This window comes from Mercenaria mercenaria, chromosome 3 (assembly GCF_021730395.1).
Source record: "Mercenaria mercenaria strain notata chromosome 3, MADL_Memer_1, whole genome shotgun sequence".
Classification (NCBI taxonomy): Eukaryota; Metazoa; Mollusca; class Bivalvia; order Venerida; family Veneridae; genus Mercenaria; species Mercenaria mercenaria.
This window is the reverse complement of record NC_069363.1, coordinates 54,478,233-54,504,246: the sequence shown is the minus strand read 5'-3', so window position 1 is coordinate 54,504,246 and position 26,014 is coordinate 54,478,233. Positions and strand designations below refer to the sequence as shown.

General features: G+C 35.5%; 1 protein-coding gene across 1 annotated transcript in view; it reads left to right on the top strand.

Moving 5' to 3' along the window:
* The window catches only part of LOC123524715 (KH domain-containing, RNA-binding, signal transduction-associated protein 2-like), a 63,989-nt gene extending 49,092 nt beyond the window's left edge, over positions 1-14,897 (top strand). The window contains exon 7 of the mRNA XM_053538537.1: positions 14,709-14,897. Within this exon, the coding sequence (XP_053394512.1) occupies positions 14,709-14,882 (174 nt within the window). The 3' untranslated portion in view covers positions 14,883-14,897. The remainder of the gene's footprint in view (positions 1-14,708) is intronic.
* The last annotated feature ends 11,117 nt before the right edge of the window (positions 14,898-26,014 follow it).

Genomic DNA, 26,014 nt, shown 5'->3' with positions numbered 1-26,014 from the left:
GTCTCTGGAATAAAAGATGAAATACAATTTTTCAAAATAAACCATTTTCGGTGCTCGTGAAAGCTACAATATCAGGAACTTCATTCTAACAGATACAATATTCAGTTTAACCGAATTAAGGTTAAATTCTTTACTCGGCAAAATGACTATCCTTATACCATACCTTCATGTGACCAGGAAATTCAGGGTCATTTATATTTATAAACGCCCGTCTCGCCAGATTCCAGTGTTTTCGATTCTGAGTCCACTGAACGAGATAGAGTCATTGATACTTTAAACCAAAAAAAAAAAAAATAGATTTTTTACCACCCTCTCAACTCGGCCCGTTTCTCTCGTGTTTGTTTTATATTTGCAGGATATCACCCATCGTCATGGCTACGTTTGAGTTTGCATCCAGATGCCTTGAATCCCTATGACGAACAAATCACAAATACAAAACATTGTCTCCAGTGTCGGGTTCAGCGTTTTTTTAATATCACAAAACTCTTGAGATCGTTCACGGGGCAAGAAACAACGTCGATTCATATTGAATAATTAAAATTGAAGCTTTTACTCAATTGCATTTATTAAGCTATACATACTAGTAATCTTAATCCACCCATGACAATTTTGTGCCAAATTCTTAATTAAACAAGCATATGTCATAGGACGCGAAACGCGTTTTATTTCTTTTGGCCTTGTAATTGTTGTCACATTGTCATGATTTGAATCTATTGAATAAAATATGAACTGTAAATATCAGATGTACTACCTGTTATTCATTCTTGACCTTGACCAAGAGTCCCGTTATTGCCCTATATACTTACCTCTACTACTGCCTGTACTAACAATTACTAACCTGTCACCCGTAACTAAGTCTCCGATGTTCGAGTATATTGTGCGATGCTCCATTGCACTTGATATCTTAACATTGGATTATATAGTTACGTTTGTGTATCATAATATATATGATAATAAATATCTAGGATATTTACTTATTTGCATGTTAGTTATACTTTTGTTACATTCTGTTAACCATAAAGTATCATTTCAGAGTTTAAGTTAGTAATATGGCTCAAACATAAGCTATTTTTCATATACTTACCTGTTTACCTGGAATCTATACACAAAGCCTAGATTTGTTACGTCATTACCATTTATACATGTATTTTAACCTTATGTATAATATTTTATATATTCTTTGAGGCACTTGATATCTTGACATTGGATTATATAGTTACGTTTGTGTATAATAATATATATGATAATAAATATCTAGGATATTTACTTATTTGCAGTTACCTATACGGCCAGACGGCATCACGAACCCAAACAAATAATTGCCGACTGGGCTACGTCGACCATGGCGCCCAACGTGGGGCCGTGGCGGCATTACACTGGTTAGTCTCCGACGCCTGTAATTGCTTATATATAAAGTACCCGCTGAAATCGAGGACGAATTTCAAAATGGTGGGGAAATGTGTCACGGTGTAGAACTTGAATATTAAAACGGGGAGAAAGTGTGTAGGCGGCCGGGTAGCTCAGTCGGTAGAGCATCGGAACGGTATTCCGAGGCCCCGGGCTCGAGTCCCGGTCTGGCTGCACATTTTTCTCACCCTGTGACATTTGGCGCACAACATGGGACCGTGACGGCATTATACTGGTTAGTCTCCGACGCCTGTAATTGCTTATATATAAAGTATACAAGTCAACCCGATTGAAAAGGTAAACTGACACATATATAAAACATTTATATTTAGTTATTTTTTACTGGGTAAAACGATCGAGTTAATCATCATCAAACCGATACTTTAGTTCCTCATATCACATATTACCGCCCCTATCGAAATAAGATATTTGTATTTATGTTCCATATCACATTTTTACCATGCGTTTGGCAAAACGTTCCAGACGCTTCTTATGACATATTTTACGCCATGACGGAGCATATCTGTCAGGTTTTTGGTAGCACCGCCGTAGATCATCTTGAAAACAGTTTACCTTTTCAACCGGGTTGACTTGTATTTGTTTTGTTTTTCTACGGAAAATAAGGACATGTAGACTCTAAGGTCGTCTTTATATCACAGTCCATCCCTATATCTAACATCTTTCGGCAATTACTAACGATCGTGGTTCTCTTGTAGAGGGTGAGTAAGCGAGTGTCAAAGATATCCAAATGCCATCTTTCACTAAAATAGTTTATCTTTAGATAACTACTAAATATAATTAATTAGATTTGCAAATAGAATAACATTCATAGTTAGATGTAATGCAGTTACAGTTGCGTGTATCTATAGATATATACGTTGATTGTATGTTTACATAAACTAGATCTATAAGAAGTTTCTGTCCAGGTCCCCGCCATGCCTTCACGAATGTCCGGACGTGCACGCACCACCATTAAAGCATGAAAGTAACAGTAAAGGGAATTCGTAACCTGGCGGTTGCAAGTTGGAATCTCACCAGAAGCAACGCACTCTCGGTCTCCAATACGTACCGACGACGAAGATATTGTTGTCAAAGCTTCTAAATTTGACAGCACTATATTGAGACTATCGATCCAGGAAGGCAAATACAGAGACAAAAGTTCACTTTGACCATATGTATATATACTTGCTTTTCGGATTTTGGCGACGACGGAACAAGTGATTGTTGAAGATTACAACACATTAAATAGCTGTTCTTTATTCTATATAAAATGGACATATTTTCAATGGCTGCAGCAAACATCAAGACCCATTTTGATTGTCTTTAATTTACAATTTCTTGAAGAATATTGTCAGTGCTGAATAAAAATCAAATGAAAAGTGGGAGTCATGTTTGATACAAGAAGAATATTTTCAGTCATACACACAAACTGCAAAATCAGCTAAAAATGAAACCCCAAATTGTAGTGGTGGTGTATGATCTAAGTATCCAAGACAAATTCATGCTACCTACATGTCAAGTAGATGTCTGTCATGTGATTTCAGCAAAAAAGATAATGCAAAGAAAAGAAGGAAAATAGCTCTACAGAGCAAAAAAAACAAACAACAACAACAACAAAACTGAGGACTATTTGAATCCGCCATCATGTGACTACCATTTTTTCGCGCCATTTTCCTTATTTAGTGTCTCCCATTCTCGCATACTAGAGGACTACCATGGTTCCGGGATTTGGACGAACCTCTGATGGATGAGAATGAATGTCTGCATGCATGAACCCAATTTCAGAGTGCGATAAAAAAAACGGTTAACAAGTCAAGATTATGCATCATGTGAACATCAGCTGATAAACAGGGAAACCCCTTTATGACTTTTATCAGCAAGGCTATCACGTTCCAAATTATGGTTAACGTAAACTTTTTGATAACGTACGTTTAAATGAAACTTATGGTGGATGATTTCTGCCATATTGAGTAGTGTTGTTGGCAAGGCAAAGACACGGCAGCATGAAAATTCGACAAATGATTTTTTTGTAGAGTTGTGGTTTGTCGTGTTGGCTGGACAAAGACTCGACAGTGAGGCTACTCGACATATTTTTAACACTAGATAACAACTAACCAATCGCCAACTCAACATAAGCTCAACAGATTTATTTGTAGAGTTTTCTTGTTTGACGAGTACGAAAATGTTCTGGTGCTTTTATTTGCCATGCTGTCATGTTTTCATCTCACCAGCTGTCGAGTTACCGTGTTGGCGTCTCCCGCCAGACATGCGTACATGATTTATACATAATTGTATTCGGTATCATGGATAGAAGATTATTCTAAAGAGTCTATTTTGCGCATGTCCACGATGTCCTTCATTTGTAATGCTGTCACGCCTCACAAACACGTCAACTCATAATGACAGAAAACAGTCACCATAATTTCCTTTATTAAAATGTTAGATATGTATCTCTACGTGCTGTACACATTACTCAAAGTTATACACCAGTCGATCTCGATAGCTTTGGCAATGTCTATTTAATACAATACTAACAAGCATATTTATGAATTTTCTCAGACATTCAAACATATGTTTTAAAGATTTGCTATGGTCGCTTACGCATAGCTTATAAAGTTTAAAACCAATCTCTTAAAATTTGACTCAGTGATCAGAGCATTGAACTTCTACCCGTGCGACCACGATTTTCCATCATAAAATTCTTTCTTTTCCAATTTCTGTTTCGCCCAAAAGTCGTAAGATAGGGGTTGGTCCGGGATACGGAATGTATTGCGTGCCGAAAATGGCACCTTCTATGCCGAAATGGCTTACACGTCGTCATAAATGATGACTTTTTAAGAGGGGTAGTTTTACTCTCGCTTACGCATAGCTTGTAAGTTAAAAAACAAATCTCTGGCAATTGCGTCTGGGTGTCGACTTTTTGGCTAAGTGGTTAGAACATTGGACTTCCAACCATGCGACCCGGATTCGAATCCCGCCACAGGTAGTTGGGATTTTTCGTCATAAAATTCTATCCTCTACAATTTCCGCCCTAAGGTCGTAAGAAATCAACAAATTTGACTGGTGCAGAGATATCATTTCGTCAATTTTACGACCTTCGTCCATTTTTGAAAAGTCACAGAAATATAGACGCATTTTTTTTATGATTTATAGGAATACAGAGATTGATATATTGATCTTTCAAATGTTAGACAATTTCCAACTAGAGGTTATTGTATTCATGGTTTTCCTGCCATATATTTGTTTGTGTGTAATTCTAGACATTGTTTGGGCAGTGTTGAATTCAGGCCAGCTATTTTACTCTCCGGTTTTATCAGAACAAGATCATGATAAACAGAATACTGTAGTTTATTTATCAATATTAGTTCACGAATTATTAAATAAAATTTGCAAAGGATTAAAAATAGTACGTGACATGTAAAAATGAAGAATGATGCCCCATGGTTGGATATAGCGAATTCAACAAAGCCAGCTATATATACCTGTCCTTGTTTATACTATTATTATTTTAACTAATAATAGCAATGAATCATGTTTTGCAACAGATAAAATACCGAAATATAAGTGGTTTTCCCATGTGGTTTTCCTATGTTACGTAATTTGATTTAAGGCCGATAAGATAAATGCACATGTCTGACCGTATTTTTCCGCGGTTAATTAAACATACATCTAAAGACCCATCGCAATCTAGTCAACTACTTTTTTCTCGACATGGTCTTAATGAAACTTTTTCTGACAAAACAGCCATGTCAGGTGGATAACTGAAGACCTAATGTGTTTTCACAGCTTATACTCGGCTCTTTTTGCGTTTTTACCCTGTCAATCCCTTTTCAGTACATTTTAAAGTTTTAAAAGCACAGCTAAATGGTTATCTTCCACTGTAGAAACAAAGTGTTGTCTAAACTTAACTTAATACATGGAGTATTACACTTAATGCTATATTAACTCAATGAAGTTAAACCTATTTTCTTGACCTCCTATGTGTCGCTGTCAATATGTAACTGTAAAATAATGCAGATACTTTGTATTTCTCTTTTCTTGTATGCTATTCGTGTATTATTGCCTTCACGGAAACACAAAAGAAAACAGTTATTCTGTGATGGGTCTTTTATCCATGTCGAATATCATAAGTTCAAATTAACTCATACATCGAGAACGTGCATGCATGTAGGTATTTGAGTTCTAAGTCGAACTTGATTGACAAACGTTACAAAAAGCACATGACATTTCGGAGGCATTTGAAAAATCCATCAACAAGGTATATTTTAACGAAACTACTTTATTAAAAACGGGACAGCACAAACGTTCAACAACGTTCAATGCATTTCGCATAGTTTTACTATTTGAGTGGGGGCGGGGATAAAAGATAAAAACTTTCCCTTTAATTCAGTATGCTTTGGCAGTTTCAATGTTGTTCAATCTATAAAAAGAATAGAATTCCCGACGAGTCTGTTTTGCAATAATGATATTTGTTTAAAATACCAAAATGACAGAAGATTTTGATTAGCCATTGTTGGGCATACGACAAAATATGGAGTGGAGTCTTGAACTGGAGTCTTGGAGTGAGATAAGATCTTGATGTGTCCTTAGAACCTAATGTTGGAGTGAGATTTTGGAGTCAAACTGAATATGGTTTTTCATTTAAAGTTTGAAAAGTTTTAAGATTAAAAGAAGTGGTATTATAGGTATTATAAATTTCATAAGACGAAATACTGTAAATAATGTATGTTGCTGTTGCTGTTGCGATCTATAATAAGATTGTTGGTATGAAGAATCAAATTTAATATAACGTGTAACATCAACAAACCGTTATCTTCTAACCTTAACTGTTTTACATCTTGTTCATCAGCAAAAATTTCAGTAAAACTAACGATGATAATGATGAAACTAACGATGATAATGATAATGATGATGTAATGACAGATGATGATGATTATGATAGTGGTGATGATGACTGGTGATTGTGATGATGACGTTAATGACGATTATGTTGGTAACGATAGCGATGATTATGTGGTGTTATTGCTATTGGTGATGATGATGGTGGTGGTGATGGTGATGAAGATGATAATGTTTATGATTATAGTGATGATGTTGTTCTTGATGACGATAACGGTGGTGCTGCTGGTGATCATAGTGTTTGTTATAATGTAACTGTCGTATGGTTGTAATGATATTGGTGATGATGATGATAGTGGTGGTGGTGATAAAAATGTAGATGATGGTGAGTTTTGTGATGGTTGTGATGATAGTGGTGATGGTGGTGATGATGAAGATGATAAAGATGATGACATTAATTAAAATAGTGTTATTTAGGTTTCTGTGACACTTCAATGTGTCAAAGCATAAAGGATTACATAATGAAGGCACATACTAAAGAAACAATTTGCAGCTGTAACAATTGAAACGTATAGGATATGACAAAACAATTGACCTTAAAATCTTCTAATGGTCCTTTTTCCACAGCAAGGGCAAATTATATTTATTATTGCAAGTTATCTTTTAAGACGACATAGTAATTAGATCGGCGATAAAGGAGTACCCAAGCATGCAGCAGTGGAATAATGCTGTGACTTGCACTGATAAGCTCAGTGTATTGGATGATAGATATAAATCAATAGTTATGGGTCATTTACCAGTCGTAAGTGACCACCGTTTCAAATGTGCTCTTAGACCAAAACATTCTCTAGTTATTTGGCAAGAAGTTCTACTGTTCTGGGTCAATGTGACCTTGACCTTTGACCTACTGATATCAAAATCAATAGGGGTCATTTGTCTGTCATGACCAACCTCCTCATCAAGTTTCATAATCCTAGGCCAAAGCGTTCGTGAGTTATCATCCGAAAACCGTTTGGTTTACGGACGGACCGGCCGACCAACATCTGCAAAACAATATAGAGCAGGTGCGTGTATTATCGACAGTTCTGTAGATCTTAATTAATTTTTAAGTGAAAATAACGTCATGGAAACCTTATAATATCACAATGTACCGGAAATATATTTTGTGTTCCTCTCAGTTGATAAAATGATGAAAACTACAAAGTTAACGTAAGTACTGGAAAGGGTCATTAAAATTTGCATTCATAACCGAATACGAATAAAATATTTTAAGGCCCTAAAAATCTAAATCACTTGTCAGGCGTCCAACCCACATGTAGATATTCGTTCATAATTTATAATACACCGCCCAGGTACAACATCTAATTACGGATTTAACATAATGCAGTCTTCAATAAAGCCTTTATCTGTCCACCGTTTGCCTTTTTTATCCTTCATTCTCTTTGCACGGTCTACACGAACTACCATTGGGTGGCAATGTGCCGGATGATATAGTTTAATGAAAAGACGATTTTTGCTTAGGTCGATGGGATATGTCTTCAGTCGACCATACCACCGGCTGTCGTAAATCATCATTTCAATTTCAAACTTTCGTCCCCTTTCACCATCTAATTTCACCTTTCCAGTCAGAATTCCCAGCCTTTCGTACCTGATAACATCGCCCAATTGCATGTCGTTTACATCGTGCACTTCTTTCTCTTCTACAAAGAGAGAACTTAAATCCTCTGATGCGGATGCTTCTAGCTCCCTATTGTCCCTGTCCTCACAGACAACCCTTGGTCTCTGCTGAACTTTTGCCCAGAAACAAAAATGATCAGACCTGTTGGAAGCAAATGCCCATTTTGTCTCGCCAACACGTTTTCTAGCTCGAAGAACCACTGTTTCTGGTTCGTAGGTCAACAAATGTGAACAGTCGAACAATTTCACCTTTGACTGTGAAAGGTCCACTTCAAAGTAGTCTTCCATTATTTCTCGAGTTCCAAAAAGGCCCGGTAATCCGTAATGTACACCTCGAATTCGACCCTTTACGTTATTGTCTTCATGGACCTCTGTCACGATCACAGCATGTTCCAATTTGTAATATTTGAGGGATACAACATCACCAATGTCTAAGTCAGATAGTTTTTCAATTTCATTCTTGTCCACATTAAAGGGAGACTGCAAAGCCTTTCTTATCTTCGGCACACTCAGTTGCAACGCTACCGATAACAAGATCAAACTTAACACAAGTGGAATCCCAACTACCGGATTCATAAGCGGTAAGATTATAAATGTTATGACAGATGTGGCGCCAAATACTCCAAAAGACAGCCACAGATCCTGCAACTTTCCTTTTAGACAAGACCAACACATATGCCCTTTTCGGTAATCTTTGATGTGCAGTAATGTTATAACAATGCAATATATCAAATAAAGAGCTAAAGCTGCACCTAGAACGTATTCGGGAACATTGATAGCTTTTGTTAGTGCAGCTGCAATTTCATCGGACGATGCATAAAGAATTCTCAAAAGCACTTTCGCAATTTTACTGCCATCTCCTAGCAATCGCTGTAGACCGCTTGCAATTTTTGCCCGTAAACTTTGAACTTGAAAGCTTTCGCCTTCTCCAACGACACACCATGTAGCAAAATGTTCACAGTTGCTCGTGCCTGGATTATATGTCCTGAATTCGCGTGTGTCGTCCCCGTTTTCTGGTAGCATAGACTCTGCTCTGTGAACAATTTCATCTGCTGTATACCGTGGATGAATATATTCGACAATGTATAATTCGTCATTTTTTAGATCGTAAGATTTTAAAGACTTGCATATTCTAATGTGTTTGTCATCATCTTTATAAAAATGGATCAATTCCATTTGAACTCTTGTCCCTGCCGTTCGTATTATTTCCTTTATTATTGCATGATGTTTATACAAATGCATCAACCTACGGGTAAGCTTGTTATATATTCTAAACTTTTGTCCCGGCATAGAAATATGTTGACCTCTCCTAAAACTTGACACATTTTCTACGCGAACTTTTCTTGAACAACTCGCACAACTCTTGTTTCTGTCTGCATTTGCGTCATTCAAACTGTTTATGTCATCTTCGAAGGTGGTTCGTGCATCTCTTTCCGTATCTGTCTCTTCTGATAGTCGCCGAATCTCTTCTATTGAATCAGTGTTATAATTAAGTCGCAGTTCGTTAAATAAAAGCGGGATGTCTTCGTCGGATATTGCGTGGTCAAATATAGCGAAGTCCGCCAGTTCGTCATCATCCAATTCAACAAATTCATTTACATCTGGTAAAACACATATAGACGCCATGAGTATTCGCAATGTTGGTAAAATTTGACAATGATTGTAAGTCGTATCTACAGAGGAATATTTTTGTGTTATAATATCACTGAATCATGTTGTCCGTGCGAACAGACCGAAATTAGAAATTATACTGAGTGTTTTGAAGTGTTTTGCAACTTATAAAATACCTTTCTGTAAACGCGATTGGATTTCCCGTGACATTGATAAAACGCTTGCTAGTCCGAGTTATAAATAACTTAGGCTCTACTCCTCTACGTCCTTTTGCGATGAAAGGAGGAACATTTTTGTTGTAATTTTTTAAGTTGAAAGTTTAACCATTAAGAAGTGCAGTCGCCTTTTGTGTTTTAAGTTCCCAGTAAAATATTTATATTTGCCTGAATTCAAGAAAAGGAAAACATAACGGATAGTCCAAAACTTTTTGAAAGTTTGATTTGAACCCATACTGTAACAACGTTGGTAAATGTCAGTCGATTACACACCAATGATTTTACCTATATGGTTACGATCTACTGATGTCCAAGACATTTCTAAATTATTCTGACGGGTTACATGCATATATACCGACAATTTCCCCAGTTTTATGCAAAAAAGTAAGCAGATACAAACAAACTTAGAATTGAACGTCTTTACATCTGGACACACACAATAATGTGCTGTACATTTCTTTAATATACAGTTCAGTCGGCCTTAAATATAATTATAACTACAAGTAACAAATAGAGACTGTATGAAAATACCAAATGCGTAGCGCCGGTAACCTATGTTATATATAGTACGCTGTTCGCGGTTATATATAGTAACTGGGAAATAGCTTATACTTGCGTTATTTAGTTTATAATATACATATCCGCCTACTTTGCGGGGGAAAATGTTCTACCATTTTTAGCTCACCAGAGCCAAAGGCTCAGGGTGAGCTATTAGGATCACTCACCGTCCGGCGTCAGTCGTCCGTCCGTAAACTTTTACTTTAAATGACATCTCCTCATAAACCGCTAGGCCAATTTCATCCAAACTTCACAGGAATGTTCCTCGGGTGAAGCTCTACAAAACTGTTTCAAAGAATTGAATTCCATGCAGAAACTCTGGTTGCCATGGCAACCGAAAGGAAAAACTTTAAAAATCTTCTTCTCAAAAACCAGAAGCCCTAGAGCTTAGATATTTGGTGTGAAGCATTGCCTAGTGATCCTCTACCAAATTTGTTCAAATCATGACCCTGGGGTCAAAATTTGTCCCGCCCCAGGGGTCACTTGATTTTACGTAGGAAAATCTTTAAAAAAATTTCTTCTCAAAAACCAGAAGCCCTAGAGCTTAGATATTTGACATGTAGCATTGCCTAATGAACCTCTACTAAAGTTGTTCAAATCATGACCCGGAGTCAAAATTGACCCCGCCCCAGGGGTCACTTGATTTTACATAGATTTCTATTGGAATATCTTCAAAATTTTCTTAAAAATAAACCAGAAGGCCTAGAGCTTAGATATTTGGCTATAGCATTGCCTAGTAGACCTCTACAAAATTTGTTCAAATCATGACCCCCGGGGTCAAAATTGACCCCGCCCCAGGGGTCACTTGATTTTACATAGGAAAATCTTCAAAAAAATTCCAAAAAATAAACCAGGAGGCCTAGAGCTTAGATATTTGACATGTAGCATTGCCTAGTGGACCTCTACAAAATTTATTCAAATCATGACCCCCGGGGTCAAATTGACCCCGCCCCATTGGGCTACTTGATTGTACAAAAAAAAAATCAAAATTTTCTAAAAATAAACCAGAAAGCCTGGAGCTTAGATATTTGACATGTAGCATTGCCTAGTGGACCTCTACAAAATTTGTTCAAATCTTGACCCCCAGGGTCAAATTGACCCCGCTCCAGGGGTTACTTGATTACTTGAAATATTCATAATTTTGCTAAAAATAAACCAGAAGGCCTAGATCTTAGATATTTGACATGTAACATTGCCTAGTAGACTTCTACAAAATTTGTTCAAATCATGACCCCCGGGGTAAAAGTGGCCCCGCCCCATGGGGTTACTTGATTGTACATAAAACAATCTTCAAAATTTTCTAAAAATAAACCAGAAGGCCTAGATCTTAGATATTTGACATGTAGCATTGCCTAGTGGATCTCTACAAAATTTGCTCAAATCTTGACCCCCAGGGTAAAATTGGCCCCGCCACAGGGGTTACTTGATTGTACATAGGAAAATCTTCATAAATTTGCTAAAAATAAACCAGAAGGCCTAGATCTTAGATATTTGATATGTAATATTGCCTAATAGACTTCTACAAAATTTGTTCAAATCATGACCCCCGGGGTAAAATTGGCCCCGCCCAAGGGGTCACTTGATTTTACATAGGAAAATCTTCAAAAAGTTTCTAAAAATACACCTGAAAGCCTAGAGCTTAGGTATTTCACATGTAGTATTGCCTAGTGGACCTCTACAAAATTTGTTCAAATCATGACCCCGGGGTCAAATTGACCCCCGCCCCATGGGGTTACTTGATTGTACATAGAAAAATCTTCAAAATTTTCTGAAAATAAACCAGAAGGCCTAGTGCTCTACAAAATTTGTTCAAATCATGACCCAGCCCCAGGGGTCACTTGATTTTACATAGGAAAATCTTCATTTTTTTTCTAAAAATAAACCAGAAAGCCTAGAGCTTAGATATTTGACATGTAGCATTGCCTAGTAGACCTCTACAAAATTTGGTCAAATCATGACCCCCGGGGTCAAAATTGATCCCACCCCAGGGGTCACTTGATTTTACATAGGAAAATCTTCAAAAAATTTCTAAAAATAAACCAGAAGGCCTAGATCTTAGATATTTGACATGTAGCATTGCCTAGTAGACTTCTACAAAAATTTGTTCAAATCATGATCCCGCCCCATGGGGTTTCTTGATTGTACATAGAAAAATCGTCTAAATTTTCTAAAAATAAACCAGGAGACCTAGAGCTTAGATATTTGACATGTAGCATTGCCTAGTGGACCTCTACAAAATTTGTTCAAATCTTGACCCCCCAGGATCAAATTGACCCCGCCCCAGGGGTCACTTGATTTTACATAGGAAAATCTTCAAAATTTTTATAAAAATAAACCAGAAGGCCTAGATCTTAGATATTTGACATGTAGCATTGCCTAGTAGACTTCTACAAAACTGTTCAAATCATGACCCTCGGGCTCAAATTGACCCCGCCCCATGGGGTTACTTGATTGTACAGAGAAAAATCTTCAAAATTTGCTAAAAATAAACCAGGAGGCATAGATCTTAGATATTTGACATGTGGCATTGCCTAGTGGACCTCTACAAAATTTGTTCAAATCTTGACCCCCCAGCGTCAAATTGAGCCCGCCCCAGGGGTCACTTGATTTTACATAGGAAAATCTTCAAAATTTTTCTAAAAATAAACCAGAAGGCCTAGATCTTAGATATTTGACATGTAACATTGCCAAGTAGACTTCTACAAACTTTGTTCAAATTATGACCCCCGGGGTAAAATTGGCCCCGCCCCAGGGGTTACTTGATTGTACATCAGAAAATCTTCCAAAAAATTTCTAAAATTCATCAGTTTGACTTTTGAAACATGTAGCTCATATTTCTCAGGTGAGCGATCCAGGGTCATCATGACCCTCTTGTTAGTACAAGTCATCTGTATGATAAAGTATTAAATATGTTATGAATAAGATAGCTGTTTAACAAAAAAAAACTAATAAATGTGTTATTCAAGTAAAACTACCGGTCATTTTTTTCTATGTGAAAGCGTAAAAGGGTCATAATTTTGAGGTGCCTTTTTAAAAACAAAACGTTCAAGGTTTTCATTAAGATTTTATTTTTTCTCACAGATATCCCTTTTTATCCATCCTTTTTGATATGTTCAATTTTGTCTACGACGGAAATATTATTATTTTAGGGATGAAGACATTGGTTTATGCCACGCTAGTTTGAGGAGTCAGGAGTAAAATACTTATATACAGTAGAGTGATATATCACCAGTACTGTTCAAAGGCCGCCAAAATTGAGATTAAAGGTATTAAGTATATTATTTTAGAGTATTATTTTGTTTGCAAACATACTTGATGATATTATTTCTAATCTGCTGAAACACAAATAATAAGAATAAAGATACGAATCCGCCCGCTTAGCTCAGTAGGTAGAGCGTCGGTCTACGGATCGCGGGGTCGTGAGTTCGATCCTCGGGCGGGGCGTATGTTCTCCGTGACTATTTGATAAAACGACATTGTGTCTGCAATCATTAGTCCTCCACCTCTGATAATTCATGTGGGGAGGTTGGCAGTTACTTGCGGAGAACAGGTTTGTACTGGTACAGAATCCAGGAACACTGGTTAGGTTAACTGCCCGCCATTACATGACTGAAATACTGTTGAAAAACGGCGTTAATCCCAACACAAACAAACAAAAAACGAATCCTAATGCATTTATACTATACTTCATATATAATTTATCAGTGTAATTGTTAGATTTACATCATGAAAGGCAAGTTTTGTTTGTGGGTAATATGATTGTATTAGCATATATAAAAGTTTATGGAGAAGTTGTCTTGTGCAGAGCGGAGCTGCAGGTCCACCAGTTGGCAGAGGAGGAGCCCCACCACTAAGAGATGTTCTTGCTCCACTAGGTGCTCCAGCTCCAAGAGGAGCACCAGCACCTGTAACTAGAGGAGCCCCAGCTCCCCGTGGTGCTCCAGCTATGCGAGGTGCTCCTCAAAGAGGGGCACTTTTGCTAGAGGAGCCCAAGTGGGGGAGAGGTTCAGCACCACCTACTAAATGTGCTCCTCGAGGACGTGGCATTCCACCAGCAGTGTCTATGTCTAGGCCTCCTCCAGCTGTACCAGAGTATGATGATATTGGACATGATCCTGTTATCCATTGTTTAAGTCAGTTTTTGGCTTTTCCACTTTCATGTGCAAATATTTTTTCCAGCAAGAGTATAACACAACACAAAGTTTTATGAACGTGATTTTATAAACAGTAGCTTAATAATCAAAGCACTAAGCTGTATACAAACATGAGGTCTGTTTTTATTATTATAATGACTATAACTGATACCCATAATGGTTTCTTTATCATGGTTGCTAGTATTTTTTGTTGTTACTTAATTACAAATAGATTGTTTTTTTCAAGGAAAGGCCTTATCTTTTACAGTGTGCACAAACATACACAGCACAAGAGACTTATGATGATGGATATGCTAGGAGGGACCCATATGCTGAGGAAGCTTACCAAGAACCAGTTGGTGCTGCTGGGTTAGTATACTTTATTTACACAGATGAATCATTAAATGAAAATGCTAATGTTTTATATTGCAGTATGCAGTAATAAGCCATGCAGGGCATTTGAATTAATAGCATGATTTGGCTGAACAAACTTGAACTCAAGTTGCTTTACCAAAACAGGATCTACGCGGGAGTAACCGAATAGATTCTACTTTTGCGAAAAAAAAAATTTCACTCTTATTTTTGGCTAGCATTTGCCTAAAATTGACGTTAGATTTACAATGGGGTAGGGGTAGGTAATTTCAAATATCTATTAAAGTAGATCAAGTTTGGTTTTGATATTTTCTTGACTGACACATGTAGTGATAAGCTATAATTGAAATAAAAGTTTTCAAGATATCCCTTTATATTATCTACAAAATATAAATTAAAACAAAAAGAACAAAAAATATCAAAATTCACCAGTTTTTAACAGTTTTTTCTTAATGAATCTCTCAGATGCACGTTGACCCCATTTTTTTCTTTCCATTTTGAAGCAGTTTATGCGTCATTAAAGCTGCAAAATATTTTGAAAATCTGAACGTCAGATTTTTTTTTGTAGATCTAAATACGTTTTCATTTCAAATAATGTGGGTGGGGTAATTATGTTAACATGTAAAAATGAAAGAGATTTGTTAGTGGCATTTATGCTTATATAATACTGACATCACCTTGTATTCATATTAACCTGTAACACCTGAAATCCCTATAACATTAAGTGGGATATTATATGTTTAAAAAGTATCACCATTTTGAAAATTTCAGAAACGGTTTAACTGTGGGTGAAGGAAATGCACTATAAAATTAAAACGAGTTCGGTGACGTATGTTTTTTTCTTCTCTTGTTTGTCTTGGAAACTAATGTTCTTCAAGCTCACAGAGTATGAAAATAATCTTAACGTTAGAATAAGCGCGTTCCTACATCCTTAAAGTGAGCACTGTTAACATACGGCTCTTGTTCTTATCGTGACTACCGAAGATCAAAATCGCAATTAACTTGTTGATGTAATGAAAGTGGCTTAATGGTCTACTCGTCAAGACAACATGCTAATCCCAACAGTTCCACATGCAAAGGCACTGATCAAGGTCACATCTGAAGATCAAACATTCATCTCCAAAATCCAATGAAGGATAATAGAGAGTGGTGTAATGTTTATAACAAGAACCACTGGGTTAGAAATCTCACTTTGGTGTATATAATTGTGCCCCCACTATGAGTGGTGGGGGCATATAGATTTCGTCTTTTCCGTGCGTCTGTCCGTTCGAACAGTTTGTGACGCATCTAGCTCAAAATGTATATGATATAAATTGATGAAACCTTGCATGGGTCTTTATCATATGAACGTGTGTACTTATTTATCGTCTGGATCCGACCCCTATTTCCAGAGTTATGGCCCCTGAAATAGTCAAAAATGCCCATTTTCACCTTGTGATGCGCCTAGCTCATAAAAAAAGAATTTCATATAAATTGAAGAAACCTTGTATGAGTCTTAATCATGATATAAACTTGCGCACCTCCTATTTTTCGTCTGGCTCCTCCGCCTTTTTCCAGAGTTATGGTCCCTGAAATAGTAAAAAATGCACATTTTGACCTTGTGACACGCCTAGCTCAAAAACTATTTGATATAACTTGATGAAATCTTGCGTGAGTCTTTATCATGATATGACCTTGCGCACATCCTATTTTTCGTCTGGCTCTAAAGTTATGGCCTCTGAAATAGTCAAAAATGCTCATTTTCACCTAATGACGTGCCTAGCTCAAAAAGTATTTGATGTAAATTCAGGAAGCCTTGCATGAGTTTTATCGTGATGTGACCATGCACATTTGGCATTCTTCTTGAGATTTTAGGGCTAATTACAGAGTTACGGCCCTTAAAATAGCCAAAATAGCGGATTTTTGTTTGTTTGTGATGCTCGTAGCTCAAAGATACTATATATGTCCTACGTAGGAGATACTAACTCCTACGTAGAAGATACTAAGTCCTACGTAGGAGATACTATGTCCTGCGTAGGACTTAATATCTTCTACGTAGGAGATACTAAGTCCTACGTAGGAGATACTAAGTCCTACGTAGGAGACAGTAAGTCCTACGTAAGACAATTTAAATCTCTCTATTGGCACCAGGACGCTGCTATACAGGAGCGATGCAAGTTAGATGAATGAAGTCGAAATTCACGCCCTGTAAATTCCCGAGGAAATAATAGGTTTCCCGTGATTAAATAACACGGTTTCCCTTTTAGTACTCATAAATACGTGAGTTAGTGATCAGGTATTAACTAAAACTGTATCAGATATCAGCGCAGGATGTGGGTTCGAAACCCTGCTTGTAATATAGAATTCTTTCATGAAGGAGCTATCCAGTTAGCTTGTTCTGGCCAGGTCCCCGCCGTGCCAGAATAAATGTCCGGACGTGCATCACCATTACAGCTCGAAAGTAACTCCTAACCTACAGAGATTGCCAGTTGAAATCTCGCCAGAAGCAACGCATCCTCAGTTTCCAATACCCGACGTCGACGATATTGTTGCCCAAACTTCTTAGTTTGATAGAAAGTTATTGAAATTATCGATCAAGGAACGCTAGTCCGATAGACAAATATTCTCTATGACCGGCTAGTAACAAGTCGAAGATTGCATAATATCCTGCAGAGTGCGATAAAAACCGGTTAACAAGTCAAGGTTATGCATCATGTGAGCATCAGCTGATAAACAGGGAAAACCCAAGCATGTCAAGTGTTTTACACCAAAATATTTATGAATTATGTTTAACTTTATCACATCTTAGGATATGCAAAATAAACTGATTTGTTTTTGTGTTTGCAATATTTTGTAATCAGGTGTCAAATTATGGTTTAAACATTTTATACATCATCAACTTTTTAATAACATTTAATTAACTTATGGTGGCTGATTTCAAGTTATGGATTTGCAAAGAAAAAAACAATATGGGTATATACCCGTATAAACGCACAACAAACTAGCTGTCAAGTCCTGAATGCAGACATTTAAATGCATGTTGAACACAAATAGGAAAATGTATATTAGATTTTTCAAGACAGCTGGTACAATACAGAAGTTGCAACAATAGAAATAAAATATCTTTTTGCTGCCTTTAGTTTGACATCATTACAATAACGAATGTGGGAGGGTGTCATTTAATTAATAAGTTTGCACAATTTAGTCAGCACACGTTAGATTGTATATAGTGGATCTCATCTTGTATGATGGAGTTTTATCCATATTTTGCTTCTTAACATTCTTAAAGAAATTGGACAACTGTTTGGACAGTGTTGGCCTGATATCAGCTCCATTCCTCTTTTTTACCTAACTTGGTGTTTTCATCAGAGCAAGAAGGATAAAAAACCGCCCAAAGACAGGCATACTACAAAACATGGAGTGGAGTCGTGGAGTGGAGTCAAAATTGGAGTGGAGTCGTGGAGTGGAGTCAAATTTGGAGTGGAGTCAAATTTTGGGGTGGAGTCAAATTTGGAGTGAAATCGTTGAGTCAAAATTTTGAAATGTTGTATTAAGCCTGTGAAACTCCATCTAAATTCCTGTTTTATTGCCCTTTAGAGAAAATGCGAGTCAGTATATATATAATATATTTCTGAAATAATAAATGTAGTGTCTATATCTATGTTCTAGTTCCATGTATTTCTAACACCTACCATGTGGTTGATTAGATATTTGAAGGTTTAATTAGGGTATATTGGATGGTTGTTGCCTACATTAATTTTCATTTTAAGTGACAGGAGAAAGGTTGTGCATTATCATAGTGGTGTCAATTCCAATTAAATATGATAAAAAAATTGTAGCATTTCATGATGTAGCACTGGATTTATCATTTAAATTTGAAATGGCATTTGCATTTATATATTAAATGTTCATTACATGGAGATAACATGTTGTTTTTCTTGTTGTTGTTGTTTTTTTTTTTTTTTGTTAATTAAAAGTAACAGACTTTTAGGTGAAACTTTATAAAATACATGTTTCTTATCTGTGAAATGCATTTGAGACCACTGGGATGAAGGGGCTATTGGAATCATTAGGTCAATGTCACCATTTGAAGAGAATTTTCTTTCAAACATTACAAGCATAAATGGTTATGACACAGCCCTATTTCTTAACAGATCTTACCATCACACTTGCACCAGATTTTAATTCTTCATAAATATCATTTGGATTGATGCAGAAATGAAAGTGTAAACGTGGGAATAATTTTTTTTTATTGATGAAAGCCTTATATCTCTGACTCTGCTAGACTTTTTAGTCTGATTTGCCTTTTAATCACCCCTGATCTAAATCTTAAGATCATTTCATATTGTATATAAATATGATTAGGATTCCTAAAGAAATCAAGATACATGTAATGTACTAGATCTAACAAGGTGATATGTAACAAATTGTGTTAACCTGAAGGGCCGACAACTCTTGACTTACAGTATACAGGTGTAGCCCAGAATCAAACTTGGCTGAGATTTTAAGATTACATGTATTTTATTTTGATATGTATGTATATAGATGAAATAGGAATAAATTAACTAAATTATTTGCCCAATATATTTCCAGAAGGTAGTTAGTTACCTGTGATAAACACACAATGGTGAAAATTAAGGAGGTAGGTTACCTTGTTACAAGGGTAAATTCAGATTAGTTGAACCACAGCATTCTTTTGTATTTCGTGTAATATGAAGTTTTAACTGCTACAATCTCAATTTCGTTTGTCTCTGTCCCTTCAAGTTCATTTTTTATCCAGGTTTGAAGAACACAGCCCTCCAAAGGTTTTTCATATTGAAAGAAGAAGGAAAATACGGATATTTAACACTTTTCAGTGTATTTTAATTTCATTGATATCCGTAGAAGTCTGCATAATTGATAATTTTACTAATATGCACGTTAGCTTTCTAATATAAGTTTAAAATGTATATGTCGCGGGGCTCGTGTTTCCATGGTAACGCATTTTCTCTCATTTTTAAACAACCATGTATAAAAATGTGGGTTTTCGACGGCTTCAGTGCCATTCTGTTAATGACCAACATGGAATATTTGGGTAATATTATTAGCAAAATACCAAGCACTTTACATGGTACCCTATTTTTCTTAAACTTTAAAGTAACCATGGCAACAGAGATGTTTAAAACAGCTTATATCTTGCTTTTTGTCGTAATTTCTTATAAAAAGTATTGAATAAGATTATTTTTCTAGTTGATGTAGCTTTAAAACATATTATTTCTAATGTAAGTTATATTTTCGTGTTATTTGCATTTATTCAAACAAATTTCACAGCTTAGAATACTTACAGCAGTACCCCTCGTCTGGAATTTTTCAGGGAAAAATCATTCAGCATGCTGCTATTATTCTCATAGATAGTGTTGAAATGAAAATAAAAAGCCGAAGTCGTGTTTCTTAAATAGACCAGTGTCAACGCTTTTAAATTTTACATTTAGATTCATAGGTCACGGGCTTCGTTTCCATGGTAACATCAATTCAATTCAAGAAACCACAATTTTCTACTGAAATCTGAACAATTTTAGATCTTAGTTTTAGTCCATAAGTAACAAATTATCAACGGAACCTGAAAAATAGGTATTACAAATCAATCTGCTATCTTTTCTATTTGAAAATGGCCGTAACAAGTAACCTTTCACCCAACTATATTCCAAATAACATTGCTTATCATCATCCATTTTCTTACATTCCGCATAACATTTCAATATAACTACGAAAAAGAAGCAAAATATTGATTATTATTCAGAGCAAAAGACTCATAAAAAATATTTCAGCAAATAATGGTTATTTGAAAATAGTTAAAATAAAGAAAATGCACAGAATTACGTACTTTCAAGATAAAAGCTATTAATTTTGCGCGGTTACTGACACGTAACGTCATGACGTCAATGACGTCATTTTAAGGCAACATTGTTTTGAAGCGTTTCTGCGGCAATTTATTCATTATTTCTGCATTATTAAACCATAAAGCATCAGATCGAAGACAGGTTCATGATTTTTTTTCAGAAGAATGAATATACAAACACATTTAGCTTGTCGTAAACGTAGTCGTAAATCGTCACGTTAGCTTCCGGTTGGACATGCGCACATACAAATACGAAGGTAACCTACCTCCTTAATGAAAAATCCAAGTAATAGACAGAGTTTTAGATGCACAGAAACATACCGTAGAAGTGGTAAAGTTAACAAGGTTGAAAGTTTTGGCAAATTGTAAAAATTCGCAAATATTTGTAATTAAAATTGTAATGTACCACAACAATGTGCTATCATAAGTCAGGAAATCAGAAATTTGCTAAAATTTGCACACGCTATACACATGGATTTAAAACATCGCTAACTTTTTGACACTCATGAATACGAGGATCGTTCAATAAATAATGCTACTCTATGTGTAGTTCCTTAACCGGTGGTTATTTTTCATTGCGGTTTTTCATTGTAAAGCAATTTTTTGGGAAAAAAGTAACATCGGAATAAAAAAATCGTTAAAGCCAAATTATAAAAATAATTATTTGAATGAGGTGTACACGCTGGTATACTGGAGCATATAAAAATAATCATAACTTAGGTTTGACCTGGGCATCCAGGTCTCAGAATAATAGAATAACTTGTGAAATCTCAAAATTCTATCATTTTTGTACGAGATACAGCAATTTGTGATGAGTTTGAGTTTGTTTTTAAATACCTATTGCGTTTTTCATTTTACAAGACAACTAAAACATCTTAACTCGAGGTTAATTCCATCTGGAATGAGTCTCGAGAGCGATTAATCTTAAGTTGTAAGAACTTGTTTCGCAATCGAGAATAAAGAAATTAGTATAAACTTAAAATACAAGAATTTTTTCAATGATCAACATCACACCTGACAAAATTGCAGAGGCTTATTGTACTCAACTCGTCATTTTTTGAGTAAAAATGTGCAACCATTTAATACAGTAACACTAAATTGCGGGTTGCTAAAATGGGAAAATGTTTCATTGTAGCAACCTGCAGCCCGCAAAATATATACATGTACACTAAATTGCGGGTTTCGGGCTGCAGGTTGCGGGTGGATACAATAGAAATTTTGTCAGCAATAAAATTAATAACACCAACATGCATGCTACTTATTTTTTTTACCCGAGCTAAACGGTAGTCAATATTGCAACATCAGTGGACATAAACAATTTCAAACACTAATATGCATAATCACAAATATTAAATTATTTATGTAACAAGTTTAAATATCTAAATTTTATCTGAATACTGTTACAGTATTCCTGGATAACGTTACAGCATTCGGAGGATAAAAATCACTGTCGGTGTTTTGTTTGCCAAAAAATAGTAAATATTTATCTCTTTTTTGCAAAAGTAAAAACTGTTTTTCTAGATCAATGATATGCACGTCTGCTGAGACATGGTTTAACACGTGAAACACAGTATATTGATGTCTATCAAGCGTTTAATGACAAAATCCAAAATTTTGATAGAAAATTATCTAAAAGAAGTTGATTAAAATATGTTTCAACCATATTTTATGCTCATTTGCATCGATAAAGACCCTCTTTAGGCATGCAGTTATAATATGAGGTAGAAAAATCAATGTTGGTCTAATTTTTCGTGATTTTATAGAATGTTACAGTTGTGGGGTGCTTCTTCTGGATGTGTTACAGATTTAGGATGATACTTTTTGGAATACATTTTGACAATATACAATACCAGGATAGAAAATAAAATTTAGATATCATGAATTATGCGGGATTTTTTGTAAGATGTAACAAATATATTATACCAAGTGCATTTTTTCTAATTTCTAAATTCTAAATCTGATTCAACAGCTATATATAATAAAATAATATATAAACATTTTCAATGGAAAGCTAGTGTTCTATATCTAATGTATATGATACCATTATCACCAATTCGAATTGAATCGTCGTTCGCACTTTACTAAGCTGTTCTTTCATAAATAGTACCTGTACGATGTGTCCTAGCTTCAGAAGAGCTTGGCGATGCGTATCTTTATCAATGATTTTAATTACTAATAAGCTTAAAAGAAAATATCCTCTCGGAATCGGTAATGGAAAACTTAAGAAATTAATTGGTTTTTCTCACGACAACTCGCACATGTGCAATAAAACTTTATTTCTGCGCAATGAAGATTTGGCAAGCATGCACAATCAGATAGGCTAATCTGAAGCATTGAATCTGTTTGGTCACAGTTAGGAGCCTAAATCATTTAACAGAAGATTTTATATGCAATTCAAAGTTAAAATGTATAATGTTTCAGGATCTTCATCTAAAAGTATATGCGTCTTTGTCTTTGTGTGTATGACGGTGTCAAGGGCCTTTCAGGACTGTGCGCCATTAGAAGGCATGTTTCAGGACTGTAGGCATTGCGTAAATGCAACCACGAGCACATTAAATTCGGGTTATTCAAAAATTAGGAGTTACCTTCTAAACATAGTAACCCACTCTCCGCGATATCTTTGGTGATTTATTTAGAGGTTATGGAAAAACATTTAACAACCGATGTATTTAGAGATTGTTCAAACGATCGGTCAATTTGCATGGAAAAGGGATGGGAGATTTGCTCTGCATAACTTGTATCATCAGCTGTTCATCATATGTGATTCTTGACATATCACAACCAACATCTTCTCCCGTTAGGTGGACTTTCCTGTTTTTTTAAACGTCGTTACAGCAACGCCACTCTAGTACATGTCTGACTGCCTCAAATGACAAAATAAATGTTGTTTAGCAGTATTTACATCTAACAACAGAATCCTGAAGAAGGAAAAAGTATCATCCTAAATCTGTAACACATTCGAAAGCAGCACCCCACAACTGTAACATATCCTGCTAAACTGCAACATTCTATAAAACCACGAAATATTAGATCAAAAGTAATTTTTCTACCTCGTTTTATAAGTCCATGCTTGAAGAGGGTTTTAATCAATGCAAATTTGCACGAAATACGGTTGGAATATCTTTTAATCAATTTCTTTTAGATATTTTTCTATCAAAATTTCAATTTTTTTTTCATAAAACGCTTGACTGACATCAATATACTGTGTTTCGCAGGTCATGTCTCAACAGACGTGCATATCACTGATCTAGAAAAACAATTTTTATTTTTGGAAAAAGAGATAAATCTTTACCACATCTTTGGCAAACAAAATACCGACAGCTATTATTATCCTCCGAATGCTGTAACGTTATCCAGGAATACTGTAACAGAAGCATCCTAAATCTGTAACATGATATCCTCCACAACCGAGTCTCGTGTAACAGTTCCTCCCCCGTGCGTGTACCTACAATCAATGTAAGACAAAAGCATTATTATGTTGAATAGTTATAAAATATCAATAAATAATATTCTTGATAAAACAAATTTGACTCCACTCCATGACTCCACTCCAATTTTGACTCCACTCCACTCCGAATTTGACTCTACTCCATGACTCCACTCCAATTTTGACTCTACTCCACTCCAAATTTGACTCCACTCCATGACTCCACTCCAATTTTGACTCCACTCCACGACTCCACTCCATGACTCCACTCCACGACTCCACTCCATGTTTTGTAGTATGCCCCAAAGACAACACCAAGGGAAAGCATAAATACTACAAAATTTCCATCTTGTCACTGTGGTCATATTAGCTTGATTATAAACTCAGCAACACTGCACTTTTATAACCGCTACATGCGGTTTAAACTAGTTGCCTTTCCAACCCCTCAACGAAATGAAAAAGAAAATATTATTTATAATAAATGAACTTGAAAGCATATCTTACATAGGCTAGTGACAAGATCTATACTCTGAACATTTATTATCATTTTAATAAATAAGTAAATGTAAACAAAAAGTGTGTAAGTACAATAAACTGCTTATTTAGAAATTAATTAAAATATGATGACATGTATAGGGGAAATCAGACTAATCCGTTAAAGAAGTGTATTAACCTGACTGTTTAATTATCAGGGTTCACTTAATTTGAAACTTATTTGGAATAAAAAGTTATAGAAAAAGGAACTTCCTCCTCGTCAGAAATATGAAGAATATGGCGAAAATGAAACTTTCAACTATTTACAAGCAAAATAAAGAGACACGCATAATCTACACGCCGTGACTTCGAAGATTACATTTTAACTAATACATGTAATAGCAGTTATCATGTTAAGATCAAAGCATTTCGCAACCGTTAAAATACCGAAATCTAAGTGGGTTTCCTATGTGGTTCTTACGTTACCAAATCGATTTGATTATCATTAAGGCCGAAGTAGTACTCGCCATGAATGATATTAGCAGTCATGCGTTTTATATATACTGGTAAGAGATTCTATCGCCTTTTGTCATTTTAATTTAAACATCATTCAAATACCCACTTCAACATATTGACGTACTATTTTCCTCACATAAACTTCATGAAAATCGTGCTTATAATACAGCTATGGCAGGTGGACAATTTGAGACCCTTCCTGACTTTATCAACTAATTCTTTTTAGTTCTTTTTCCTATCAATCCCTATACATATACATTATATTACAAAGTTTAAAAACCTGCTACATGATTATCTTACACTGTAGAAACAAAGTAGTCTAAACTTAACTAAATGCCCAAAGTATTGCACATACTGCCACCACAGTTCAATAAAGCTTATACAAATTAAACACATTTTCTCGGCCTCCTAGCTATATGTCGACTGTAATAACATAGTAGATACCAAATTTTTCGATGCAATTCATATAGAATTACCATCATGGGAACACAAAAGAATACAATTGTTCTGTATTCTGTGGTGGGGCTTTAATCCGTACAGTAAAAAACTGATGGAGCTGATGTATAATATTATCTGCGTATATTGGAAATACGTTAATTTAAGGATAACCAAATTATATCTCATCGAGCCTATAAATGAAACGAATCTGGAATTTTTATTATGCAGTATATTTTATCTATTTTCGACTTTTAATGCATGCATGTCTTTCGCAATACAAATAATACCTCGGGATTTCCGGTGTGATATGTATATAAAATTGTTCAAAATACTTACAAGAAAAAACCTGTATTAATACACAACCCTGTCCATAGTTTAATTTGAAGAAGAAAAATATGAACATTTATTTCTTATGTCATGTAATAAAACACTTAATGAATGGCTTGCCGATCAAAATTGATTACTATTGCCCTTAGGTCCTTTGGACTTT